Genomic DNA, 22561 nt, shown 5'->3' with positions numbered 1-22561 from the left:
GGCGGAAGTGCTGTTAAGACAGAAATCCAACAATTGTGATGCACAGCTGACCAGAGAAGGTGCTTTCACAGTCCCTACAGCGCAGGCAGGCCACCCGCATGATGTGCATGATATCATCACCCACCTAGCTTTGCAAGTGCTGCAGCGACTCCTGGGCACGGGTATCAGTTCTAACATGTCGTTCGCTAAGATTTTACAGGGTCCAGCGGAGTAGTTTGTGTAATTCCTGGACAGAATTTGTGGACAAGCCGTGCTCTCCTGGCAAGTTGATAATGATGAAACCAGAGTTATTCTGTTGCGGCAGCTTGCTTTCACAAATGTGAATGAAGACATTGTTCATTCATGCAGACATGCCTAGAAAGGCATTGCTTGCTGTTTGCAACCCACATACTTGTGACATAGCAGATATGGTTAGAACATGCCAAAATGTGGGAACTACTGCTTATAATACTAACTCTCAAGCAGCAGCTTTAGCCCAACACTTCCAAGTTTTGGACACGTGGGCGGGGGCTTGTTTTAAATGCAGTTCAATGGGTCATTTTAAAAAGGATTGCCCTCAACAAAGGGATAGGATAAAAATACCACCTAGAGATTGTCTTTGGTGTGGAAGAGGGAAGCATTGAGCTGCTGAATGCTGCTCCCAGTACCCTGTAAAAGGGAAGGCTACACAGCCAGGAAGCTTCCAGCTGGGGGCGGGTCTGCGCACCCCAGAGAATCAAAAAAATGCAAGGCAAAACATTTGACAAGCAAGCTTCTGCCTGCAACCACAGGCAGTGCAGGGCTGGACCTTGCCTCCAGAGAATCAGTAACTCTTCTGACATTTTCAGTGCACTTAGTTCCTACTGGAGTGTGGAGACTCCTTAGTAATAACATTCATGCTTTGCTTTCATAGGGTGCTCCTCTGCCACTTAAATTGGGACTTTTTGTACTACCTGGAGTTATTGATTCAGATTATGAAGGCGAAATACAAATTATGCTATGGACTCCCGTGCCACCCTGCTTTATACCTGCAGGTCAATGTATAGCACAACTTATTCCCTTTTCCAACAAAACCCCTAGTGGCAAGGGTAAATGTGGCACAAGTAACTTTGGTAGCACAGGCCAGCCACAGGCTTTCTGGACAAGTTCTATATTACAACAGCTCACCCAACCTTAACTTGCAGTATAGATGGCAAAAATTTTAAAGGGCTTGTTGATACTGGAGCTGATGTCTCTATCATTAAAAGCAATGAATGGCCTAGTAATTGGCCCACAATCAGCCCCACATTGACCCTAATTGGGGTGGGAGGAATGCAGCGCCCTAGACCAAGCACTCACCTTCAGCTTGTCCTTGGCTCTGATGGGCAAACTGCCTGAATTGCCCTATTCATTGCCTCTATACCATGCACATTATGGGGAAGAGATGTTCTGGGACAATTTGGAACAACCATACAAAGAGACTCAACCTCACTGGAGAACCTTTCTTCATAGGGGCCATTGAGTAGCCATTCCAAAATCAAATACTGGACATATGTAAACTCACATGGCGGACTGAAGACCCTGTTTGGGTTGACCAATGGCCTCTATGAAAGGAATGGCTACTAAATTTAAAACAGTTTATGGAAGAACAATTGTCCTTAGTCAATATCTGCCCATCTTCTAGCCCCTGGAATATCCCTATATTCTGTATATCTAAGCAAAATGGCAAGTGACAATTATTGGAGGATCTATGGACAGTGAATGCAGTTATTGAATCTATGGGGGCTCTGCAGCCTGGGCTTCCGTCACCCACAATGATTCCCCTCAACTGGCCCATAGTAATTTTAGACCTAAAAGATGTTTTTTTCATCATCCCTTTATATCCTGATGATGCACCTCGGTTTGCCTTTTCTGTGCCTACCCTGAATCATGCATAACCAATGAAGAGATTTCACTGGACCGTGTTGCCACAAGGCATGAGTAACAATCCAACTACATGCCAAAGGGTAGCTGATCTTGCCCTACAGCCTGTCCGTTGTAAATTTCCTGCAACCATACATCAATTATATGGATGACATTTTACTCGCAGCTCATGATCAATCCATCTTATGTTCTATTCAGGTAGTTGTCATGTAGGACTCATCATGGCACTTGAAAAGCTGCAATGTGAGTCCCCGTGGCATTATCTGGGGTGGAGAATTATTCTGCAGACTATCAGCCCTCAGCCTTTAAGGCTTTCTGTTAAAGTCACCCTAACTTTAAATGAATTACAGAAACTGCTAGGTTCCTTGAATTGGTTGCGTCCTGTTTTGGGTCAATCTACAGAACTTTTACACCCTTTGATTTACTCAGAGGAAACCCCCACCTGCATTTGTTTCGACAGCTGACCCCAGAAGCTAAAACTGCCTTTGCACACTGTGCTCAAGCACTAGAAAACCGACAAAATTGGAGGTGGGATCCTGATAAATCTGTGTACCTTGTTATAATTGCTAGCAAATGTCAATCTTTTGCTGTTCTATTTCAATAGTCTGTTAATGATAAAGACCGTTTACCTGTGTTAGAATGGTTATTCTTACCTCACACAGCAACAAAGACTGTGTGGACTGTTAATGATATGTTCTTGTATTTAATTAAGAAAGGCAAAGAGTGACAAAAAACTGTCAATGGCCAAGATCCACATACCATTTACACACCTGTAAGTAAAGACATGGCAAGAAATTTGGCATGGTTACTATTAGAAGACACTATTTTTCAAATTGCACTTGCAGATTTTTCTGGACAATTATCTATCCATTTTCTCTCACATTGTCTATGGACAGAGGTGGGTAATCTCCCCTTGTATGCAAAACGTCGCTGCAGCATGACCCCCGTCAATGGACCAACTGTTTTTACAGATGCATCGAGCAAAACTAACAAAACTGCAATGATTTGGCATGGAAGTGACTCTGCCCAGTGGCATAAGAGGGTATTAATATTAAAAGATGCTTCCGTACAAATTTTAGAATTGGTTGCTATCCAATATGACTTTCAGTTATTTTCACAGGAACCACTTAACATTGTAACTGATTCCTCATAAGCTGCCAGTGTTGCATTCCATTTAGAATCTTCCTATTTAAAACATGTTAATAACCATATTTTGTTTACAGAGTTAAGAACACTGTGGACTTCGATTAACAGCCAGCAGCATGATTTTTATGTGTTACGTGTTTGCTCCCACACAGGTTTACCTGGGCCTATTGCAGAAGGTAGTAACTATGCAAATATTACTGTGATGACAGGTGTGGTACCAAATAACTTGGCCTGAGCAACAAAAGTATCTCATGACTTTTTCCACTAGAATGCTTGTTCTCTTTACAAACAATTTCAATTGACCTCCTCATAGGCTCATGATATCCTGTTGTCTTGTCCCTCCTGTATTGGGATTGCTCCTGCTCCTTCAGGAGAAGGTACTAATCCCCGAGGTTTCATAGCTAACATCATTTGGCACACTGGTATTACCCATATCCCAGAGTTTGGTAATTTGAAATATGTTCATGTTTCTATTGACACCTATTCCCATTTCCTAATGGCAACTTCTCATACTGGAGAGAAGGCCTGTGATACTATCCAGCACTGGCTCACCTGTTTCACCACTCTGGGCCTTCCCAACACCATCAAAACTTGGGGCCTTCCTGACACAATCAATAGACTTGCCTGCACCTCAGAGTGAGTTGGTAACTTCTTGCAGAAATGGGGTGTGTCTCACCATACGGGCATTCCCCACTCTCCCACAGGTCAAGCTATTGCTGAGCGTGCCCATAGAACCCTAAAAACCATGCTTGAAAAACAAAAAGAGGGGGAGTTGCGCTGCCCTCATGGCAGACTAGCTAAAGCCTTATATGTCCTCAGTTTTTAAAATTGGGACGAGATGGAACAAACTGCATGCGAAAGACAGTATTCCTTCAACACAAAGGCTCATCTAAGACCTCCAGAAATGGTACAGGACTTTGGTAAATTAAAATTTAATGGTAAATGGTAAATTAACTGGACAATGGAAAGGACTCTTGGACTTAAGTGACATGGGGAAGAGGTTATGCCTGTCTCTCCACAGGCCACCAGGTGGAGAGGATTCCATCACGGTACGTGTGACCTTTTGTTATACCATCCTGATTCTATGTGCATATAGTTGCTATGTTATAAACATGTTACAGTTTCTGAAAAGTTTTTATAGTTATTATTGTTGTCACTGTTATTAATGTTTTTAGGAGTTGTTTAGGTTTTTTCTAGTAGGTTTTCGTTGCCTAATTAAAAAAAACAGGGGGGGAGATGTGGGACATGGCAGTATAATTATTAAAGTTGCTAAGGCTTATGCTCACCAGAAGGCCCTGTGGGAAAGGCACAGCTGCAGGCTGGATGGTTGGAAGTGGCTGAGGGCTGAGAGGCAGTTATGAGTGAGGAGAGAGTCAGCTGAGTGACAGCTGGAAGCGAGGTTGTTATTGGCCGGAGAAACGCAGGGACAGTGCATGAGCAGGAAGCTGATTGGGTGACAGGACGTATGGACAGCAGCACTGCAGCTGAGCCAGCCAATGGGTACCCTTCTTCTGTTAAGTTCTGTTGGGCCTTGGTTTGGTTTCAGTTCTGTCAGGTGGAGATTAAAGGTAAAAAAAGGGGTGATTTGTACAATAAAGCAATCTCTTTTGGATGCATAAGGGGGTCTGTGTCGCTTTGTTCTTCATTGCTATAGTTTTCCAATGATTTACATGAATCAATCCACCACTGAAAAGCACAAAACTTATTCTAATACCTGTTGTACCACACCCTAAAAATAACAGAAGAAAACAAGCTATGAGGTATTTGCTGACAAAGACAGAAAAATACCTTCTGAAAGCCACAGTGTTGGCTTCATCTTAAGAAATTAAACAAGAGTGCAAAAATTAAACCTCCTGCAGATTTCAGATCAAAGAAAGTGTCTCATGTGTTTTGGTTTAGCACATCACCATGGCAGGGTACTTCGTGACCTGGGAGCTGCAGCCACTAGGAAAAGCAGGTAATTATTTATAAACCCTGGTCCTGTTAGCTGCTTCTGATCTGCTGCACTCTGAAGGTGCCCTAAAATCAGCATCAGCACCAAACTTTTGAAAACCTGAACACTGCCTGAGAGGAATTGATAGCACCTGAGCTATTGTTTACAGGTTCCCTGGGAGGACATCCTTGTGGACAGTGAGGGCAGAGCAGCATCATTTCCTTTCTCCACAGGTTATCTCCACACCTTGAATCATCCAGGGAAAGCTGGTATAGAGAGACTCACATAGTCTCAGTTCCTGCCCTCAGATCAATGTATTTTAACTCCTGGATTGGCACACACCTGAATGACTAGGAAACAGCTGCATAAGATAAGCTGGCCAAGGGATTCCTATCAGTGAGCAGTTGCAGAGAAGAGCAGGTTTATCCTTTGTATGTTTGTTGCCAAGACAAGAGTACACAAGACAGAGATAAGGTCAGAGCTCTCCTGTTTCATGTGGAAATCCAGAGTATGAGCAAGTCACTACTCAACTTGCTCAGCTGCTGTAAGACACCATCTCTTAGATAAAGCCATAAATAATTTTTAAAACTCAGACCAGTAGCATGACATTTAAAGGGCTTCCTTCTCAAGCCTGTGCTCTTCAACATCCACATTAATGACCTGGATGCAGAACTTGAAGCAATACTAAGGAAGTTTGCTGTCTGCACTGAACTGGAAGGAGCTGTCAAGTCTCTCAGGGAGAGAGAGGGCCTCCAGAGAAACCTTGACAAATCAGAGATATGGGCAATCACCAATTGTGGGAAGTTCAACAAGGGAAAGTGCTGGATTCTGCACATGGGAAGGGGCAAGCCTGGATGTGTGGGTGGACTGGGGAATGAGGCTGAGAGCAGTTGCAAGAAGGGACTCAGGAGTCCTGGTCCACAGCAAGTTGAACATGAGTCAACAGTGCCCTGGCAGCCAGGAAGGACATCTGTGTCCTGGGACATTAGGTAAAGCATTCCTGGTCAGGCAGGGGATTGTCCTGCTCTGCTTTGGGGCAGCCCCACCTCAAGTGCTGTGGGCAGTTTTGGGCACCACAATATAAAAAAAATATTAAGCCACTAGAGACCATCCAGAGAATGGTCATGAGAATGGTGAAGGGCCTTGAGGGGAAGCCATATGAGGACTTGGTCTGTTCAGCTGGAAAAGAGGAGACTGAGGTCAGACCTCACTGGGATCTTCAACATCCTCCTGAGGGACAGGAACCAATCTCTTCACTCTCCTGACCAGGGATAGGACTCAAGAAAATGGCTGGAGCTGTGTCCAGGGAGGGTTAGGCTGGATATCAGGAAAGGGTTCTTCCCACAACGGGCACTGAACAGGTTCCTCAGGGAATGGGTCATGGCCCCAAGGCTTCCAGAACTCAAGGAGTGTTTGGACAACACTCTCAGGCATGGGGTGGAATTGTTGGGGTGTCCCGTGCAGGGCCAGGAGTTGGACTTGATCTTCATGGGTCCTTCCCAACCCAGTATATTCTGTGATTCTATGACATCTAAAATGCTTGCTGTACTCTCAGGGCATTCGTCCTTAGCAAAACTCACTTTAAGTGATGCCAGGCATGGTACAAGGCACTGAGGTCCTGGGTGTGCAGAACTGCATCACACACAGGTCACCAGGAGGAGATGAAGAGGCTCCAGTCCAAAGTCCACATGCCTCATGGCTGAAGGGTGGCGGGTTTGCAGTACTTGCACTGGATCCACACCCGGTACATCATCATCTGTTTCCCACGGTTCACTTGCAATCGCCGATCAACCAGATTCTGTATTTTTTCCAGCCCAGCTGTGGTGAACAGATGATCTAATTCATCTGGAAGCAAAGAGAGGAAACTGAGGAGACTATCACTTTTCTTTAACTGATACCTGCTCACACTGAGTGCTAAGCTGAGCTGAAAGATGGGCCAGAGGAAACCCACGGTCTCACCTGGGCAGGGAAATGATCAAACAAGACTTAACTACTTTATTAGGGGAGGTTAACATCACAGTTTTTCAAGTTTTCCTTCTAGCAAAGGAGGAAAGAATTATTTGGAGTACATCTAGAACTAGAGATTTGACAAAGGAAACAGCAGCAGTTTCAAGTAAGGGTACTGCTTGTAGTAACCAATTAAGGAGCATCTTCTGGCAAGCTGGGACAGAGCCATTCCTTCTTCCCTGCCCAGAGGAATTTCAGAGTCCACAAGAGCAAAGAACAGGATCAGACCTATGCTTTTAAATAGCAGCAGTTAGATCTGTGCTGCCTAGGCTGGAGGGGAATGGGATTCGTTAAGGTTAAATCTGGAAAAAAAAAAAATCCCTAAACTCCACACCCTGTTGGAGCCCAATTAAAGCACTAAGAGCCCTTGAGGCTTCAACAATTCCACTGGCAGGTAATCCTGACCAAACAAATAAGTCTCACAGTGCCCCAGTCCTGCTGAACAGCAGAGCTTACTCCCAGAGCACGTGGTTTGTCTGGAATTTCTGTAGGAAAAGTCCGACAGGTCTCAGCTTGTGCTTCTTTATCAGATGCTTTCTATTGTGAGGTGTTTGCCAGACATGCATTAAACATTAATTTTGTTGTGCCAGACAAGACTCATGCAGTGGGGAACAGTTCAGTTTTGCCACTGCTCTGGAAGTGACTGTGCACAGGGGCCTGTAGTGGAGGGACTGGAGGCGCAGCTGGTGATAAACTGGGAGAATAATTGCTGCTAACATCAAACAGCAGCAGAACTGGAGGGGCTGCCTCAGCTCCATGCTGGACCACACCCTTCTGATTTCCTTATAGGAGAGCAGGAAAATTAAGGGAAGTTCTGCTATGTGGTATCCATCTCCCTCCATCATCTGCAGCCAATATACAAGGAGAGCTCCTCCAATCCCACCCCTCCCAGGGTAGCAAACACACCAGTCTTCCTCTTAAAGGATTTTCCACTAAGGAAATTGACCATGCCATGCTTGCACCAGGAGCTGACAAGCCCAGGTCACTGTTTAATTGGGAGATACTTAATCTTTCACAGTGCTCCAAGAAAGAGGCTGAAAAGATCTAGTGGCCAGTCTGGAGGGCACAGGGACAAGAAGTGGCGAAGAGAATCAGAGGGATGTTTTTTGATGGTCAGAGGAATGTTTCTGTCCTCCTACCTTGTGTGAAGAAGTAGACTCTGGTGCCATCACCTCTCACATAGAAGTTATCAGACAGACACTGACCTAAGAGCAAGACAGATATGAACAGTTACCAGTGATCACTTAAAAATCAACAACTGCCATCCAACAACAGGCCCTCCCAACACACACTGTGCCTTGTGGAATTAACGAGCTGCCTCCAAAGAGGGCAGACACAGCTCCAGAGAAGCAGAATCTACTAGTGATGGGGAATAAAGAATTCCCAGGGGAAAGGAAATACCTTTCTTAAACCGAAGTTGGGCGAGATCATAACGGCCATAATCTCGTAACAAGATCATTCCCCCTGGTTTCAGAAGGCGACTCAGTCTGGTCACAATGCACTGCATTCTGAGAGAAAAACAAACCAGGATTGCTCAACAAACTCCAAAATCATGCTTATTTCCTTTCAAAAAGACGGAATAAAGTTCTTTATGTTTCAACTTCATGTAAAGAGCTACCCAAAGCCAGCAGCATTCTGAGCTCTCCCAGAGTCAGGTGGGTTCATTTTATTTGGCCTCTATTTTTTGACATTCCCTGATTTTGCTTTTTTTCCTACAAGGATAACATCCTGCCACAGCAGGGATTAACTGCTCTCTCTTACTGATTACAAAAGGATCTCCACTGGTTTCTGCAAAAGAAGTAGTAAGCAAACTTGAAGAGAAGTGTTGTGAAGTAAAACTAAAGGGAACAAAAAAAGAGACTACTGTAGGTTGTAACAATTATCACACTAAGACCACAGCAATTTCCTTACCCTTTTCTGAACCTGAACCCTTCCTTCTTGCTGCCTCCCATGTGAGAAATTCATCTACCCTTTGAACCTGAAAATCCAGCAGAATGCTTTCCAAAGTGAGTGCTTGGTGTGGCTGGGGCTCAGAATAGTGACCCCAGCAATGATCACCTGCAGTCACTTAAAATCACCCTGTCCTCTTTAATTAGTTACAACAGCAACAGCAAATACCTGGAAATTTTATTTTCTGAGGCTTCATGGAAAACTGGACCAAAACAGAACAAACTTTAATTTTCCTCAATAGGAGATTATTAAAGAACTCCGGTTGTAGAAGAATTATGTTCTGCAATCAGAAGGAATTATTAAAACTTACTTCTCTGGGAGAATTGCTGAGAGGACAAAGATAAGAATAACAATGTCAAGACTCTCCTCTGGCATTGGGAAAGGACTTTGGTCATTGCACAGGTCATGGACAAATGCAAAGCAGCGAGAAGAATCATATTCTGCATTGTTCTGTGTTTGAGGGAGAAAAATTAAGAACATTAGTAGCAGACACTGATCTCAGTATTAGTTGGATATATGGATTATTAGTATTATATGGAGTATTTTAACTTTCACATTATCAAGAGGTGTGTCCAGAGATCTGTTTCAGTCTCACTGGACTTCTGTGTCAGGTATGTTCCTTGGTCAGGCAAGGAACAGGGGTGAAATGTGAAAAAATATTTACATACAAGAGATTTACAAAGAGCTTTGGTCTTGTTACAATCAATCAGCACTGAAAAAAAAAAAAAAAACCACAAAATTGGATCCAGGGTTTATCATAATTTTAAGGTCAGAATTTCCACTAACAGTGGTAAGAAATGAGAGATTTATACTGATAAATTGGAAACCTTTACATAAGTGAGAGTGTCAGGGCACCTCTCTGCATCATTGAAATCAAGATTCATTTCATCTACAGATATTCTCTATACCCCAAAAAAATCAAACTTGTTTGCCTAAAGTTTCAGTCTTAAAAATCAGATTTAGACATCTTTTAGAAGTTGCATATTTTTCTAAAGCTGCTGCTACAGATTGCAGAAACCTCTACAAACAGTGCTCGTGTCACATCCAGAGGACGAAATGGATGCCGACTGTGGTGCTATGCTCCCCTCTCATCTCAGGAAGTGACTGATTGCATTGATACTTCATATATTCTCAGTTCTCCCTTGACCTGAAATTTATCAGTGGTATTTGTCCTTCGACTAAATCCCAACCTGCTGCACCACAAACATGATCCCTCCTCAGCTGCCTGTGCAGAATCAATTAGACCATGTTTCTAGAACTGTGGTGACAGTAACAAACACAAACCAAAACCAGCTTCAGTTCCTGTTAAAAATTAGCCTGAATGTTTTCAAGGTTTGAGTTTGTTTTCAAGTTACTCAGCTTAAAGAACACTGTATTGAGAAAAGTACTGCCAACCACAGGGGAAGAAAATCTGTCTGACTTGTTTGCTGCCAATATGACATTTTGAGAACTTTTACTTCCCTAATTTCTACAATCTTTGATGGCTCATTTTCCAGATTTCCCAGTGCAAGGGTCAGCACCAGGGCTGGCTAAGACCAGAAAGCTGCCAGCACAGCCAGAGACACTGGCAGCTGGTATAGATTTGTGTTAATAGGCAATTGGCCCCAGATACTTCCCATATTTTCATAAGTCACCATTGAGAGTACCTGGACGAGATTCACAGCTGTTGTAGAAAAATCACAGCAATAAACAAACAGGCCAGGGTCGCTGCAATAAATCAAAGAAACTTGTCATTTCTATCGAGGAATTAAGGAGTGTTTCAAATGCACAAACCCCAGAAATCCTGGACTTTAGTTTTTGTGCAAATCTGGTGGATTCCATTGCTTTTTATGCCCATTATTCTCATAGGAACTGACTGCTTCCTTTTTCTAAAGGAAAAGGGCTAAAACCAAGGGCTTCCAAGCTTAAAACACAATAACCTGAAGCTGCAGATGGCAAAGATACCATTCGCATTTGGCTTTTCTCTGAGATTGTCATGGAACATTTTCCCCATTGTTTTTCAGAGGCTGGTATCTCATGCAGGTAAAAGCCTACTGAGAATTACTTCACAGAATCCCAGAATGGTTTGGGTTGGGAGGAACGTTAAAGATCATCCAGTCCCACCCCTGCCATGGGCAGGGACATCTTCCACTAGACCAAGGTGCTCCAAGCCCTGTCTAACCTGGCCTTGGACACTTCTAGGAATGCAGCAGCCACAGCTTTTCTGGGCAACACATGCCAGGGCCTCCCCACCCTCACAGGGAACAATTCATTCCCAATATCCCATTTATCCCTGACCTCTAGCAGTGGGAAGCCATTTCCTCTTGTCTCTACTTACTTGTTGGTTTGTAAAATTGGGAAGACTGTATTCCCAGCCCCACAGCCAACCTGCATAAACAGAGCACATGTGTACATTGAAAAGAATTCCTTCAGCATGTACATACAAATGATTTTCAGTCATCTTTCTACCGCCATGGAACAAAGAGCTATGCATGAGTAAAGCTGAGAATGGCATTTACCATTCTTAAGTGTCCATGCAAGACCCAAGCATGTTAAGGTCTCAGGAACAGGATTACATGTGTGGGAAACCACTAAGCAAGTTTTTGTAGAAATCTTAAGAACATTGTTACTCTTTTGAAAGCTGTTTTTGCTGGAATCCCAAGAATAACAACCAGTATGAGTCACTGAAGCACTGGCAAAGGCCATGGATGAGTTACATTCGCTTCCACAGAAAATCAGAGCAACAGAGAAGTTAAGTTTGCTTTACTCTAATTACTCCTTCTGCTTGTTCCCATTTGAAGAGATGATGGCTCACACAACTGGGTTTAGGGAATTTGCCTCTGAATGTTTAAAGAATCAGTAAAATTGAAACAGACTACACCCCACGACAGGGACTTCCTGAAGTTGCCATCTCTTCAGAACAGCAAGAGGTTTTATGGTTTAATATTATTCATTTTTTATGCCTGTAAATACTTTGCTTGTTAAATAAACAGTTTTTTTCTACTTTTCTCCAAGGAAATATTTTCCTGAGCCAGTTGGGGCAGGGGCCACTTGAATTTGCTTTCTAGAGAGACCCCTTTGGAAGTTTCCTCCCAAATTTGCCCTAAACCAGGACACAAGGGAAAGCTTTATACAGAGTAGAAGAATCAGCTTCTTCAAAAGATGACTTTTAAATGCTTGTTTGCATATCTGATAGTAATAGTTTGGCTTTTAAACTTGTAAACTTCTTATGGTTCTTGTGCTCTGTTAATTCAGAGTCTGAACCAAATGAATCCCAACAGATTTAGTTCAGTTCTAAACTGCCCTCTGATTTTTGCATTTTACTGACTGAAGGCAATCATCCACTTCCTTGCTGTTTGGCAGTGACCCACATTTTTATGTCCCAGTCACACTGACACAAGGGAGGTTTTGATGTGTGACTTTGATTTATAGCTTTTACCTCTAATACACGGTAAGATGCAGCTGATCCTGGGTAATGCCCATCACTCTGACTCAGCTCACTGTCTTTCTGTGCAGCCAACTCCTCTGTGTGGCCTCCAGGCAGGCTTTTTATCAGGTTTAACTGACTCTCTGTCCTGGTTTCCAATGAGCAATGGCCATTTTCACAGCTTCCCAGCCCTTTATTTTTGGATTCTTCTGTGTCACTAAATCCATGCACAGAATCTCCATTTTGGCTTGAGTTCCTGTTAGGTGCCAGCTCAGGAAATTCAGTGAACAGCCAGTGCCTGTCCTTGAAGAAGCCATTTTCATGGATTTTATAGAAGTCATCCCAGTATTTCTTAGCATTCACCTCATATTCCTCTGTGAACACAAGCAAAAACATCATCAGGCATCAAATCAGAAGGTCTCAGGGTTTAATCAATTCAGAGAGTGAGGGATCACTGCAGGTATCTAGGCACCAACCTGCTGTAATAAGTGACATTATTGACTGAAAATCACCTTTATTTAAATTTGCAATCCCACATAGACACTCAGCCTATGTCCTCACAGTCACTTTGTTAGGACTTAAAAAGAGAAAAGAGAGATTCTGTCTCCTGGTAGGATTTAAAGAAAGTTGGCAACAGAAAAAGTCTCTTTGAAGGAGACTGGATTAAAGAAATCCAGGTTTTACTTCCATCTCTAACACTGACTTGTTCAGCTCACTGGAACAATTAATTTGGAGCCTGGTGATGTTAAGTGTCAAGCACAACTCCTAAGGAATTTTCTGAGAGTTGCCTGGAGCTGAAAGCTCCTGTCCAACACACTGCTCTTATTTTCAGGTGGAGAAACCAAAAAAAATGAGTCAACTCTCCAGGCCTGGCAGGAAGCTCAGTTAGAATTTATGCAATCCTGCAGGTAATAGGACAGCATGTTTTCCACGTTTTGCTGGAGTCCAGTCCAGATAAATTTGCTTTCATACATGTGTGGCAGAGCATCACACATGTATGAACTAATACAAAAGAGGGGAATCAACAGTGACCACTGCATTGAAGTACCAGTGGAGAGCTAAGGTGGACAGGCTAAAGAGTAACAGAATTAATTTGAGCAGCAGCACTTTCACATCAAATGGTTCATTCTAGGAGCAAGCTAGTATTACAGTGAGCTGGAATAGCTCTTATAAAGCCATGATCAAGAAATCTGAGTCACCTGCAAACTTATTTCCATACACTTTCAGAGATTTCAGATCAAGTACAGTCTGAGGGAACTATTTCTTCCACGGGAAGCTACAAATCCAAGTGACTTTCTATGACTTCATCAATGTGATGAGTTCTCTGTCCTGGGAATTAACACCTAATTATAGCATCCTATGCTTGGAATCACCTACAGACATTAACATCCATGGACAGAAATCCCAATGGCATGCCAGTAACAAGTAACTCAACCATCTTTGGATGGCAACAAGTGCATTACTGAATAAAAAAGACTGGAGGGCATTATTAGCTGAAATGCTGTTTATTTATTAGTCTTCCTGAAGAACATAAAACTGTTTCAAAGTGAGACAGTAAAGTGAACCCAGAACACCTGGAAAAATATGTAGCCTCAGCCAAATACAGACAAAAATGGCTTTAACAAAGAAGCACGAATCAGTTATATGTCTATTTTTAGTAGGATCTATCCCTGCAGCACAAAGAGCTATATATAAAAATAATCTCTTCACCTCAACTACAAGGATTTTCTCCTTTTAAGAAGCCTGGTCCTTAAACCCCAAGCCAAAGGAAACTTTAATGGCTGGTATTATTACAAGCAGTAAGTTTGTGCCATGATCTCACTGTAGGTCACAGTGAGCAGGGCCAGGTCAGTTCATTATTTGCATGGAAGAAGTCAATGACTGCTGATGCTGGAAGAAACACTATTGATCCAAACCCTTGCACACTCTATCCTGACCAGCCTTTCTCCCATGTACTAGCAGGAATATGCAACACTTCTGAGGCAGAAATGCTCTTTCACCTCACAAAAATACAGATCCTGATTTCTGCTCATCTCCAACAATCCCATGACAGCCTGACTGCAGTGGAATGCTTACCTGAGATGCTGGGACAAAATTCCAGCCCAGCCATTTTGGATTGCCCACATTTTTGCCACATTACACTGGTGAAGAAGACATTGTACTCTTCCTTTGTTACATTACTGTGAAATTCTGTTGGACGCTATTGAAGAGCTGTCATACGCCAAACCACATGTAGGGAAGCTTTATTTAAAGTTCATTTACCTTGGAGCCTGCTGTTTTCAAAGCCCTGAATAAAGGATCAGTAACAATATAAATACAAAAAATCAAGGGCCAACTGACAAAGATCATACAAGAAACAGATTTAAGCGAAAATATGACCATGTTAATTTTTCAGGAAGACTTCCTGCCAGAAAAGTTCACATCATCCTTGTCTCAGGCCCTTTTTGGGGTATTAGCTCACAGTGCCATCAGTGTACAAGTCAGATTCCCACAAAGACCTTCCTGATAAGGACACCTGACTTCCTGCTCACCTTTGTAAGCACACCCTCAAAGCCAAGCCCATACTCACCTCTTCACTCTGCAAAAGAAGAGCAAACAAAAGTAACTGTTCAAAAAGACCAGAAGAGAATCAGAAACCTCCTGAATTACAAGGGGGCTAATTATGCAGCCTCAAAAGGAAACCAAGAAACTTGGATTTCTTTCTCTTTCTTTTCCCAGCCAGGAGACACATTTTCCACATACCCACAGAGCTTACCTCCTTCTTCAGAACAAATCCTGACATCCCCAAGTAGTCCACAGAATAATACAGCCATAATGACCAATACTCTGCCTTTGTTCTCCTCCTTGGAGATCCTGATTCTCAAACTACCAGACCCTTCAGGCACATTTGCCTGGGCTGCTTTCCCTACTTTCCAGCCATCCCATTGTCTCCACATGCTGCCCAGTGAATAGCAACCATCAACATTTGACTGGCCTCCATTGTTCAGTCTGGAAAATACATCATGGAGCTCTGACAAATGGCTCCAACAGCAAATTGCTCCACATTTTCCTAGTTGTATATAGGTTCTCAAAGCATGACAGACAGCACCATTTAATGCTAACCAGATTTTAAAATGAGCTCAACACAATGGGCATCACAATGGTAAACCGCTGGATACCTCTAAGAGTCCAAGAAATTAGGAGGGTTACTCTTTGGTGTAATTAAATTTGCTATTGTGAACACAACTGGAAGTTATATGGAAGTGTCTCAATAGTTCCAGTAGTGCTCAGCATCATCTTATGGGTGACACACTCAATTTAATTTGAACAAAAGGAGCAGATACACCCTAGAGCTCAGCAGGGTGTAACAAGATCACCATCAGACAAATTTCTTATCACACCAAAGAACCATTTCACCAACATTTGAGGGCCTGGATGATCTCTACCAGGTGTGGAGAAAATGCATTATTAACAATCTCAGAACGGCTTCAACCATGACTTAACCAAAGAGCTGAGCTTGAGCTTGATTCAGAGACAAGTAAGCTCTGCATTTTGGATTGATAAATATCCTTTAAATCGTATAAAATAAAAACTTTGGAATCCCTTTGCTGTCTATCTGAGGGTAAACAATCAAGATAAAATAGTTTTTCTTTCTCTGATGAAATTGTTCTCATGCGGTTTGTTTACTCTGTAGAGACAGATATGGACACTACTTTATCAGACCCTTTAAAGAGAAAATCAACTTGGATCAGGGCTCATTCCACAGCAAGCCAGCAAGAAGAGACTGACTACTAGCTTTAAAGAGCAAAAATAAGCAGAGGCAACAACTCTACACTCAAAGAGGTTTGTTGACAATGAACACTAACAAGTACTTAACATACCCAACATGACAAAGAAGCTCAACCCAATCTGACTCCTCCCAACCAGGAGGAGTATCTAGTGAAGGTGGAAGAGTCACAGAGAGGTAAATTAAAAACAGAAAGGTTCTTCCTCCTCAATTTCCCATTATCACACATGTGTTAATGCCTTCTCAGTGACTGGGAGAGGGGGAAGGGAGGAACTGATGATGTTCTGATGTGACTCTGGCCAGACCGTTCCATTCCTGGCACAAAGCCAAGACTCGCATGAGGACACTCTGCAAAAGTACCTTGTTTATCTTGTGGCAATAGCTGTGAGCTGTTCTCTTGAACTTTACTCCTGGCACTGGCTTCCTGCTCTTCTGACCATTCCACATTATCCCTGTTGTGAAAAATAAGATGAACTAGAGCTAAGCATGGTAGGAAAGAGAAAGGTCTGGAGAGCCCTCCAAATGGACAGGGGTGCAGATGTGATCCCCAATTCCAGCCCAGCACCAGCACAACAGCCTAGTCAGCACATGCAGGCCCTAGTCCTGAAGGAACTCATGGAATTGCAAACAGAAGGGATCCTAAATCTGTCCCATTTTATATGCTCAGTTAAATTTAAAGGGAATAGATCCTTGCTAAAACCATGAGGGCACTCAGCACAAAACTCCATTGTCTTTCTCAAGTTAAAACAAAAAGGCAGTTGGGTTATTTGGAAGGTAACTGTTAAATTAAATCAAATTATGAGAAAATTATGGGAAGCTTTAAAGCATTAAGAATTATTAATAACTTCAGTGCACATACACAGCTATGCAGTCATTAATGTGATTCACTTGGCCTTTTTTCATTAAAGCAAGTCAATGAAAAGCAGAATACTAGGCCCAAGAAACAGTTCTTGTCTCAAAAGGAATCAAGTCTTCTGATTTTAACTTACAAAACAAAGGCTTAAATATTAAGTCTGAAAAAACAGATTACTAAGAATTTCCACAGGAAAACTAAGGATATGCTTTTGTAATATACCTTTTGTATAGAATAGTCTCAGAAGGAATGACAGGCTGACACATATAAATATTACTTAACTGCAAATTAAACACACCCGATTCTTAACAAGGTATTGCAGCCAGAGACCAAAAGTGGATTTATTTACCCCAAAAATGCAAAATACCTTCAGTTTCCAGCAAATTAGAGAATTTAGATGTTTAACTGACTTAAAACAACTTCTGTATTAAGAGCTAATTAAGAGCTCCTGAAGGAATGACAGGTTATGGATTTCTTGACAGCAGATAATTTACCTTTATTAGCCACAGCAATGAAACAATTGCTACAAACCACAGGAGCCTGAGGAATGCTACTGCTTCAGGAAGGGTTGAGAATGGCTCAAAACTCCCTGCCGATCAGTCCTGAAGATTCAGGACACCCTGGGGATCAATCCCAAAGGTTCAGGAGCCTCCAAGAGGATCAGTTCCCAAGGCTCAGTACCCTGCAGGGAGCAGTTCCAAGTATTCAGGACCCCCGGGGGATCAATCCCGAAAGCTCAGGACCTCCGGGGACCAGCACTCCCGACCAACATCGACCACATAGGGCAGTGCCCTGCTCGGGGATGGCGGTCCCCGCCCGGCCTGCAGTCGCTGTCCGGCCGCTAGCCGTACACCCACCGCTCCTTCAGCCCGCGCCACGCCCTGAGGGCGTCTCTTGAGGCACCTCCGGAGAAAAGAGACCCCGTGAGGCGGAACGGGCAGGTTGCGGCTGGCCCATTACATAGCGCTTGGCCACAGACAGCGCAAATCGGAGAGACGACGGCGAGCCCGACACGGCCACCCCCACCCCACCGCCGCGCGCGGAGCGGCACCACAGGGCAGCAGAACCCCGGGCGGCTCACGGGGATCTAGAGCGGGCAGCGGCGGCAGCCCTCACGCACCAGGCGTTGTGCTGGAAAAGCCGGGCGGGGTCGGTGAGGAGCCGCCTCCCGAATGGCCGCCGCTCCCCCGCCTCGCTGGGCGCCGCCATGCCGGGCCGGCCGGCGCCGGAAGCGGAAGCAGCGCCGCACGGTCCGACCCGAAGGAGGACTGCGGGCGGTGGTCACGTGGCAGGGGTGGTCAGGTGAGCCGGTCTCGCCGGATAATGCGGGGAAAGGGCCCCGAAAAGGCCTTTCGTGGAGTTTATCTCTCATTTCAGGGGGTTCTGGAATGGAGCAGGCTGGGAGAGACCACAGGGGTTCCTCTGGTCCAGCCCTCCTGTTCTAGTGGGGTCATTCCAGAGTACATGGCACAGAATCCCAGAATGGTTTGGGTGAGAAGGGACCTTAGAGACCATCCAGTGCCACCCCTGCCATGGCAGGGACACCTTCCACTGTCCCAGGCTGCTCCAAGCCCCAGTGTCCAACCTGGCCTTGGGTACTGCCAGGGACCCAGGGGCAGCCACAGCTGCTCTGGGCAACCCATGCCAGGGCCTGCCCACCCTCACAGGGAGGAATTTCTTCCCTATCCCAGCTAACTCTGCTCTTTCAAATTGAACCCATTCCGCTTTGTCCTCTTACAATGAGGCATAATGCGTTCACATTCAGATTATCTGAATGGATTGTCCAGGACTGCCTTCAGACAGTTCTGGAGTATTTCCAGCAATGAAAGCTCAACAACTCTGGGCAATCTCTTCCAGTGCTTGGTCACTGCACAAGGATGAAGTTCTTTCTCTTTTCAGGTGGAACTTCCTGGGCATCAGTTTGTGCCTGTTGCCTCTTGTCCTATTGCTCAGCACCACTGAGCAGAGTCCAGCTCCATCTTCTCGGCACCCCGATATTTATTTATTTATTTGGCCTTCTGGGAAGAGGGAGGGAAGATGAAGGGGGAAGGATGGAAGTTGAGAAGGCCACCAGGATGATCAGAAGGATAGAACACCTCTTGTACAAGGAAAGACGAAGAGAGTTTGGATTGTTCACCCTGGAGATGAGAAGCTCTGGGGTGACCTAACTGTGGCCCTTTCCAGTACCTGAAGGAAGTCTCCAAAAAAGATGAAGAGAGACTATTTAACAGGGCCTGGAGTGGCAGGACACAGGGAATGGCTTCACACTGATAGGGGGCAGGGTTAGATGGGATATTGTAAGAAATTCTTCCCTGTGAGGGTGGGCAGACCCTGGCACAGGGTGCCCAGAGCAGCTGTGGCTGCCCCTGGATCCCTGGCAGTGTCCAAGGCCAGGCTGGATGGGGCTTGGAGCAATCTAGTCTAGTGAAGGTGCCCCTGCCCATGGCAGGGGTGGGACTGGATGGGCTTTAAAGTCCCCTACAAACCATTCTGGGATTCTGTAATTCATAGCATGTAAAGGGAGGCACAAGGTGACTCACCTCTTTCCAAATTTTGTGGGGCTTCTTTCTGCAACACTTGAGGGAGTCTCCATCCACCCACACTGGCTGGTGCCATCTCTGAGCTCCTGTGGGTGGCAACCAGAAGACAAAAGTGAGAGACATTGGCTTGTGAAACTGCCCAGCCCCACTCAGCACCAGCTGCTGCACCAATGGCTTTGGAGTGACGTGGTACTTGGGGAGTTTAAACTGCACAGGGGTGTGACATGCCCGTGGTGGCACTTCCAGCAGTGCCTCTGCAGAGCAGATGGCAGCCATGCCGATGCTGCTGGGTGTGCACCCAGATATAAAGCTTTTCTGGAAATCTCATCTTGGGGCCCCTGTGTTTTGTGTATGTTCTTATATGAGGCACAAATACCCCAGAAGAGAGGGGCACTTCCCTCTCTATCCCACAGAGGCAATTCACCTGATAATCTGAAACAATTCTCCTGGGGCAGAGTTGCCAACTCCACCCATTTCCCAAATACTTTGAGCTGGAGAATTCCTCTGGTAATCAAAGCTGCCTGAGTAATTTTTCCTATGCGCTGAAGAGGAGGAGAGTGGTCAGAGCTGTGACTGAGCCTTGTCCTGCTTTCACAGAGCTCAAAGGGAGCAGAGATCCCAGCAACCTTGAGAAGATCTGGACAAGTTATGCCATGGGGATCCGTCCTTATTTTTCACAGTGCTGGTTAGGTATTTGGCAGGGAGGACACTTCCCTGCAGTTTATCATTAGCCAGAAATGTAAGGGTTGACTCTTTCTGTGTTCCATCTGGTAAGGGAAGAGCTTGGCTTTTTAGCCAGGAACATCTGAAACAAACTGGAAAAAGGGAAAAAGTGAGAGTCCGGACTAAATCCAGGGGCAGAAATCCCCATCATAGCATGATGCCTCTGTGGCACCTGGAGGTACAAAAATAAGGTATTAGACCCTCCTGAGTCAGGGGAGGATGATTTTACTGCTGGAGGAGCCATCAGTCCCTCACCACCAGAGACTTGCTTCCATGTTTATCCCATGTGTGTGGGGAACCACTGCAATATTTTAAGGGAATCAGTTGCTTTATGTTAACATCACATCCTTGTCATCTGACAAGCACCAGTACAGGCATGCAGGAGGCTTTTAACTAATCTCTTGGTTCCCAAAGATATCTAGGTTTCCTCCAAGGAAAAAGACCTTAGATACCTAGCCTTACCTTCCTCTGTCCTAAGGCTTCCAGCTTTCCTTGCTGGTCAGGTGAACCCTGCTGGCTGTGGAGCCCAAGATGGAGTTGAGGTCCTGGGTGTCACCCTTGTGCCCTAGGAAAGTGCCCAGGCAATGTTTGAGTGGAGCAGGGAGTGTGCCAGCACTCCAGGGAGATTTCAGGCTTCGGGAGTGACATCAAAAGGGCAGCTGGAGAGACTCCATCCACAGAATCCAGACTTGACACCTCCCATGGCTCTGGGATCAAGTGAGTCTCCTCTGTGACCAGGTCAAAGCCCAGATTATCCACAATGGTTGCACTCTTTGTAATAAGAAATTGTTGAGAAACTGCCCTGCCTGCTGGCAGTCAGCACAGAGAGACTTGCCAAAAAGAGGTGGTTGTTATTATTATTATTATTATTATTATTATTATTATTATTATTATTCCTCGCTGGCTAAGGGGATAGGTGGAATCTACATTGTGGATGTCAACCATGTCCCCAGGACTATGGGGGAAGGTGGAGTTAGTTACTGAGTCATGGAATGGTTGGGGTTGGAAGGGATCTTAAAGACCATCTCATTCCACTCCCTGCCATGGGCAGGGACATCTTCCACTCAACCAGGTTGCTCCAAGCCCTGCCCAACCTGGCCTTGAACCCTTCCAGAGATGGGGGAGCCACAGCTGCCCTGGGCACCCTGTGCCAGGGCCTCCCCATATGCCATCTAACCCTGCCCTCTTGACAGTGTGAAGCCATTCCCCCTTGTCCTGTGACCCTTGTAAAAGAGTCTTTCTCCATCTTTCCTGTCAGCTTCTTCAGGAACTGCAAAGCCACAATTAGGTCACTCTGAAGCTTTGTTTCTCCAGGCTGAACAATCCCAATTCTCTCAGCAAATATATTTGAGGAAGGGGAGCCCAAAATACAACAACCTAAACTATTCTGTGATTTTGTGCTAAGGAAAATGCAGCATTTTGGCTTTTTGGTTTTAATTCCAGTTCTTTCTTCTCTTCTCCAAATCTTAAGTTTTCTGCCCAGCAAATGCTCCAGACCCTGAAGTATCCTGAAGTGCTGATGTACTCACCATCTACAGTCATGTCCTTCAGGACCTCCTGGAGACTCTGTTATGGAAAATGGATTTCCATTGAGAATGTTGGGACTTCAGCACTCCAACTGACCTGCTTCTCTAGAATGAATGGGGAGATGTGTTTAATTTCAGAAAATTCCCTAGACACATAGAAAACCCCATTCTGGGTTTTGAATCAGAAAAAATGCACCTTTTGTCATCTTCTGTCTGTATTGGAAGTGCTTTGCTCATTTTTGGGGTATATTAACAGAAAACAGTTTACAAAAGGAGTTGATGGGGTCCAAGGAAAGAGCACTTCAGCGCTTCCGGGGATTAAAGTAGCAGTAAAAAGAATTCTGGCCTTAAGTGTTGCTGTAGGAGCTGTGTCAGTGGGATGGGTTTCAAGGTGTCCTCACTCCCTGGAAACCTCCGTGGGGCAAATGTCCCTATCCAGTGTGGGAGATGATCTCAGCAGCCCAGAAGGTGGAAAGCTTGGGCTGAACACGTACAGACACCACCATCTAGTGGTGCCGGGCTCCAACAGCCTCCATGTAGCCCGGAATCGGCACGTTCCACGGAGTTGGATCTATTACAGCCCCCAAATGGCTTCTCCCAGGGAGCTGAGAGCAACCACAAAGTTCACGCCCTGGCCCAGGAGGGACCTCCGGCTGCCCCCTCTCCTCTACTCCGGCCGGCACAGCAACACTGCCTTGATTTTGGGGGAAAAAGTCACTCCAGACTTCCAACAGCCGCTCCTTGTGGTCATGGGCTTGGATCCTGCAAATAGCCATGCCCTCTGGCATTAAGGGGCAGTGGACTAGGATAAACTGGGGTCTTTCCTCATC

General features: G+C 44.9%; 1 protein-coding gene across 3 annotated transcripts in view; it reads right to left on the bottom strand.

The window, feature by feature from the left end:
- Window positions 1-21759, bottom strand: part of LOC128800143 (tRNA N(3)-methylcytidine methyltransferase METTL2-like) — a 35105-nt gene extending 13346 nt beyond the window's left edge. The window contains exons 1-10 of one of the 3 annotated variants that reach the window (XM_053965126.1): window positions 21735-21759; window positions 19483-19568; window positions 16450-16541; window positions 12336-12697; window positions 11235-11284; window positions 10564-10624; window positions 9228-9367; window positions 8369-8475; window positions 8107-8172; window positions 6541-6805 (exon numbers count right to left, since the gene is read on the bottom strand). In XM_053965126.1, coding sequence (XP_053821101.1) covers window positions 6654-6805; window positions 8107-8172; window positions 8369-8475; window positions 9228-9367; window positions 10564-10624; window positions 11235-11284; window positions 12336-12697; window positions 16450-16541; window positions 19483-19568; window positions 21735-21737 — 1119 coding nt within the window. In that variant the 5' untranslated portion in view covers window positions 21738-21759 and the 3' untranslated portion in view covers window positions 6541-6653. Of the gene's footprint in view, window positions 1-4313; window positions 6806-8106; window positions 8173-8368; window positions 8476-9227; window positions 9368-10563; window positions 10625-11234; window positions 11285-12335; window positions 12698-14399; window positions 14611-16449; window positions 16542-18062; window positions 18152-19482; window positions 19569-21734 lie in introns of those variants that run through there. The other 2 variants (XM_053965125.1, XM_053965127.1) reach the window with 2 other exon arrangements.
- Between the last annotated feature and the right edge of the window lie 802 nt (window positions 21760-22561).

This window comes from Vidua chalybeata, chromosome 26 (genome assembly GCF_026979565.1).
Source record: "Vidua chalybeata isolate OUT-0048 chromosome 26, bVidCha1 merged haplotype, whole genome shotgun sequence".
Classification (NCBI taxonomy): Eukaryota; Metazoa; Chordata; class Aves; order Passeriformes; family Viduidae; genus Vidua; species Vidua chalybeata.
The sequence above is the reverse complement of the archived record's forward strand: the minus strand, read 5'-3'. Positions and strand labels throughout refer to the sequence as shown.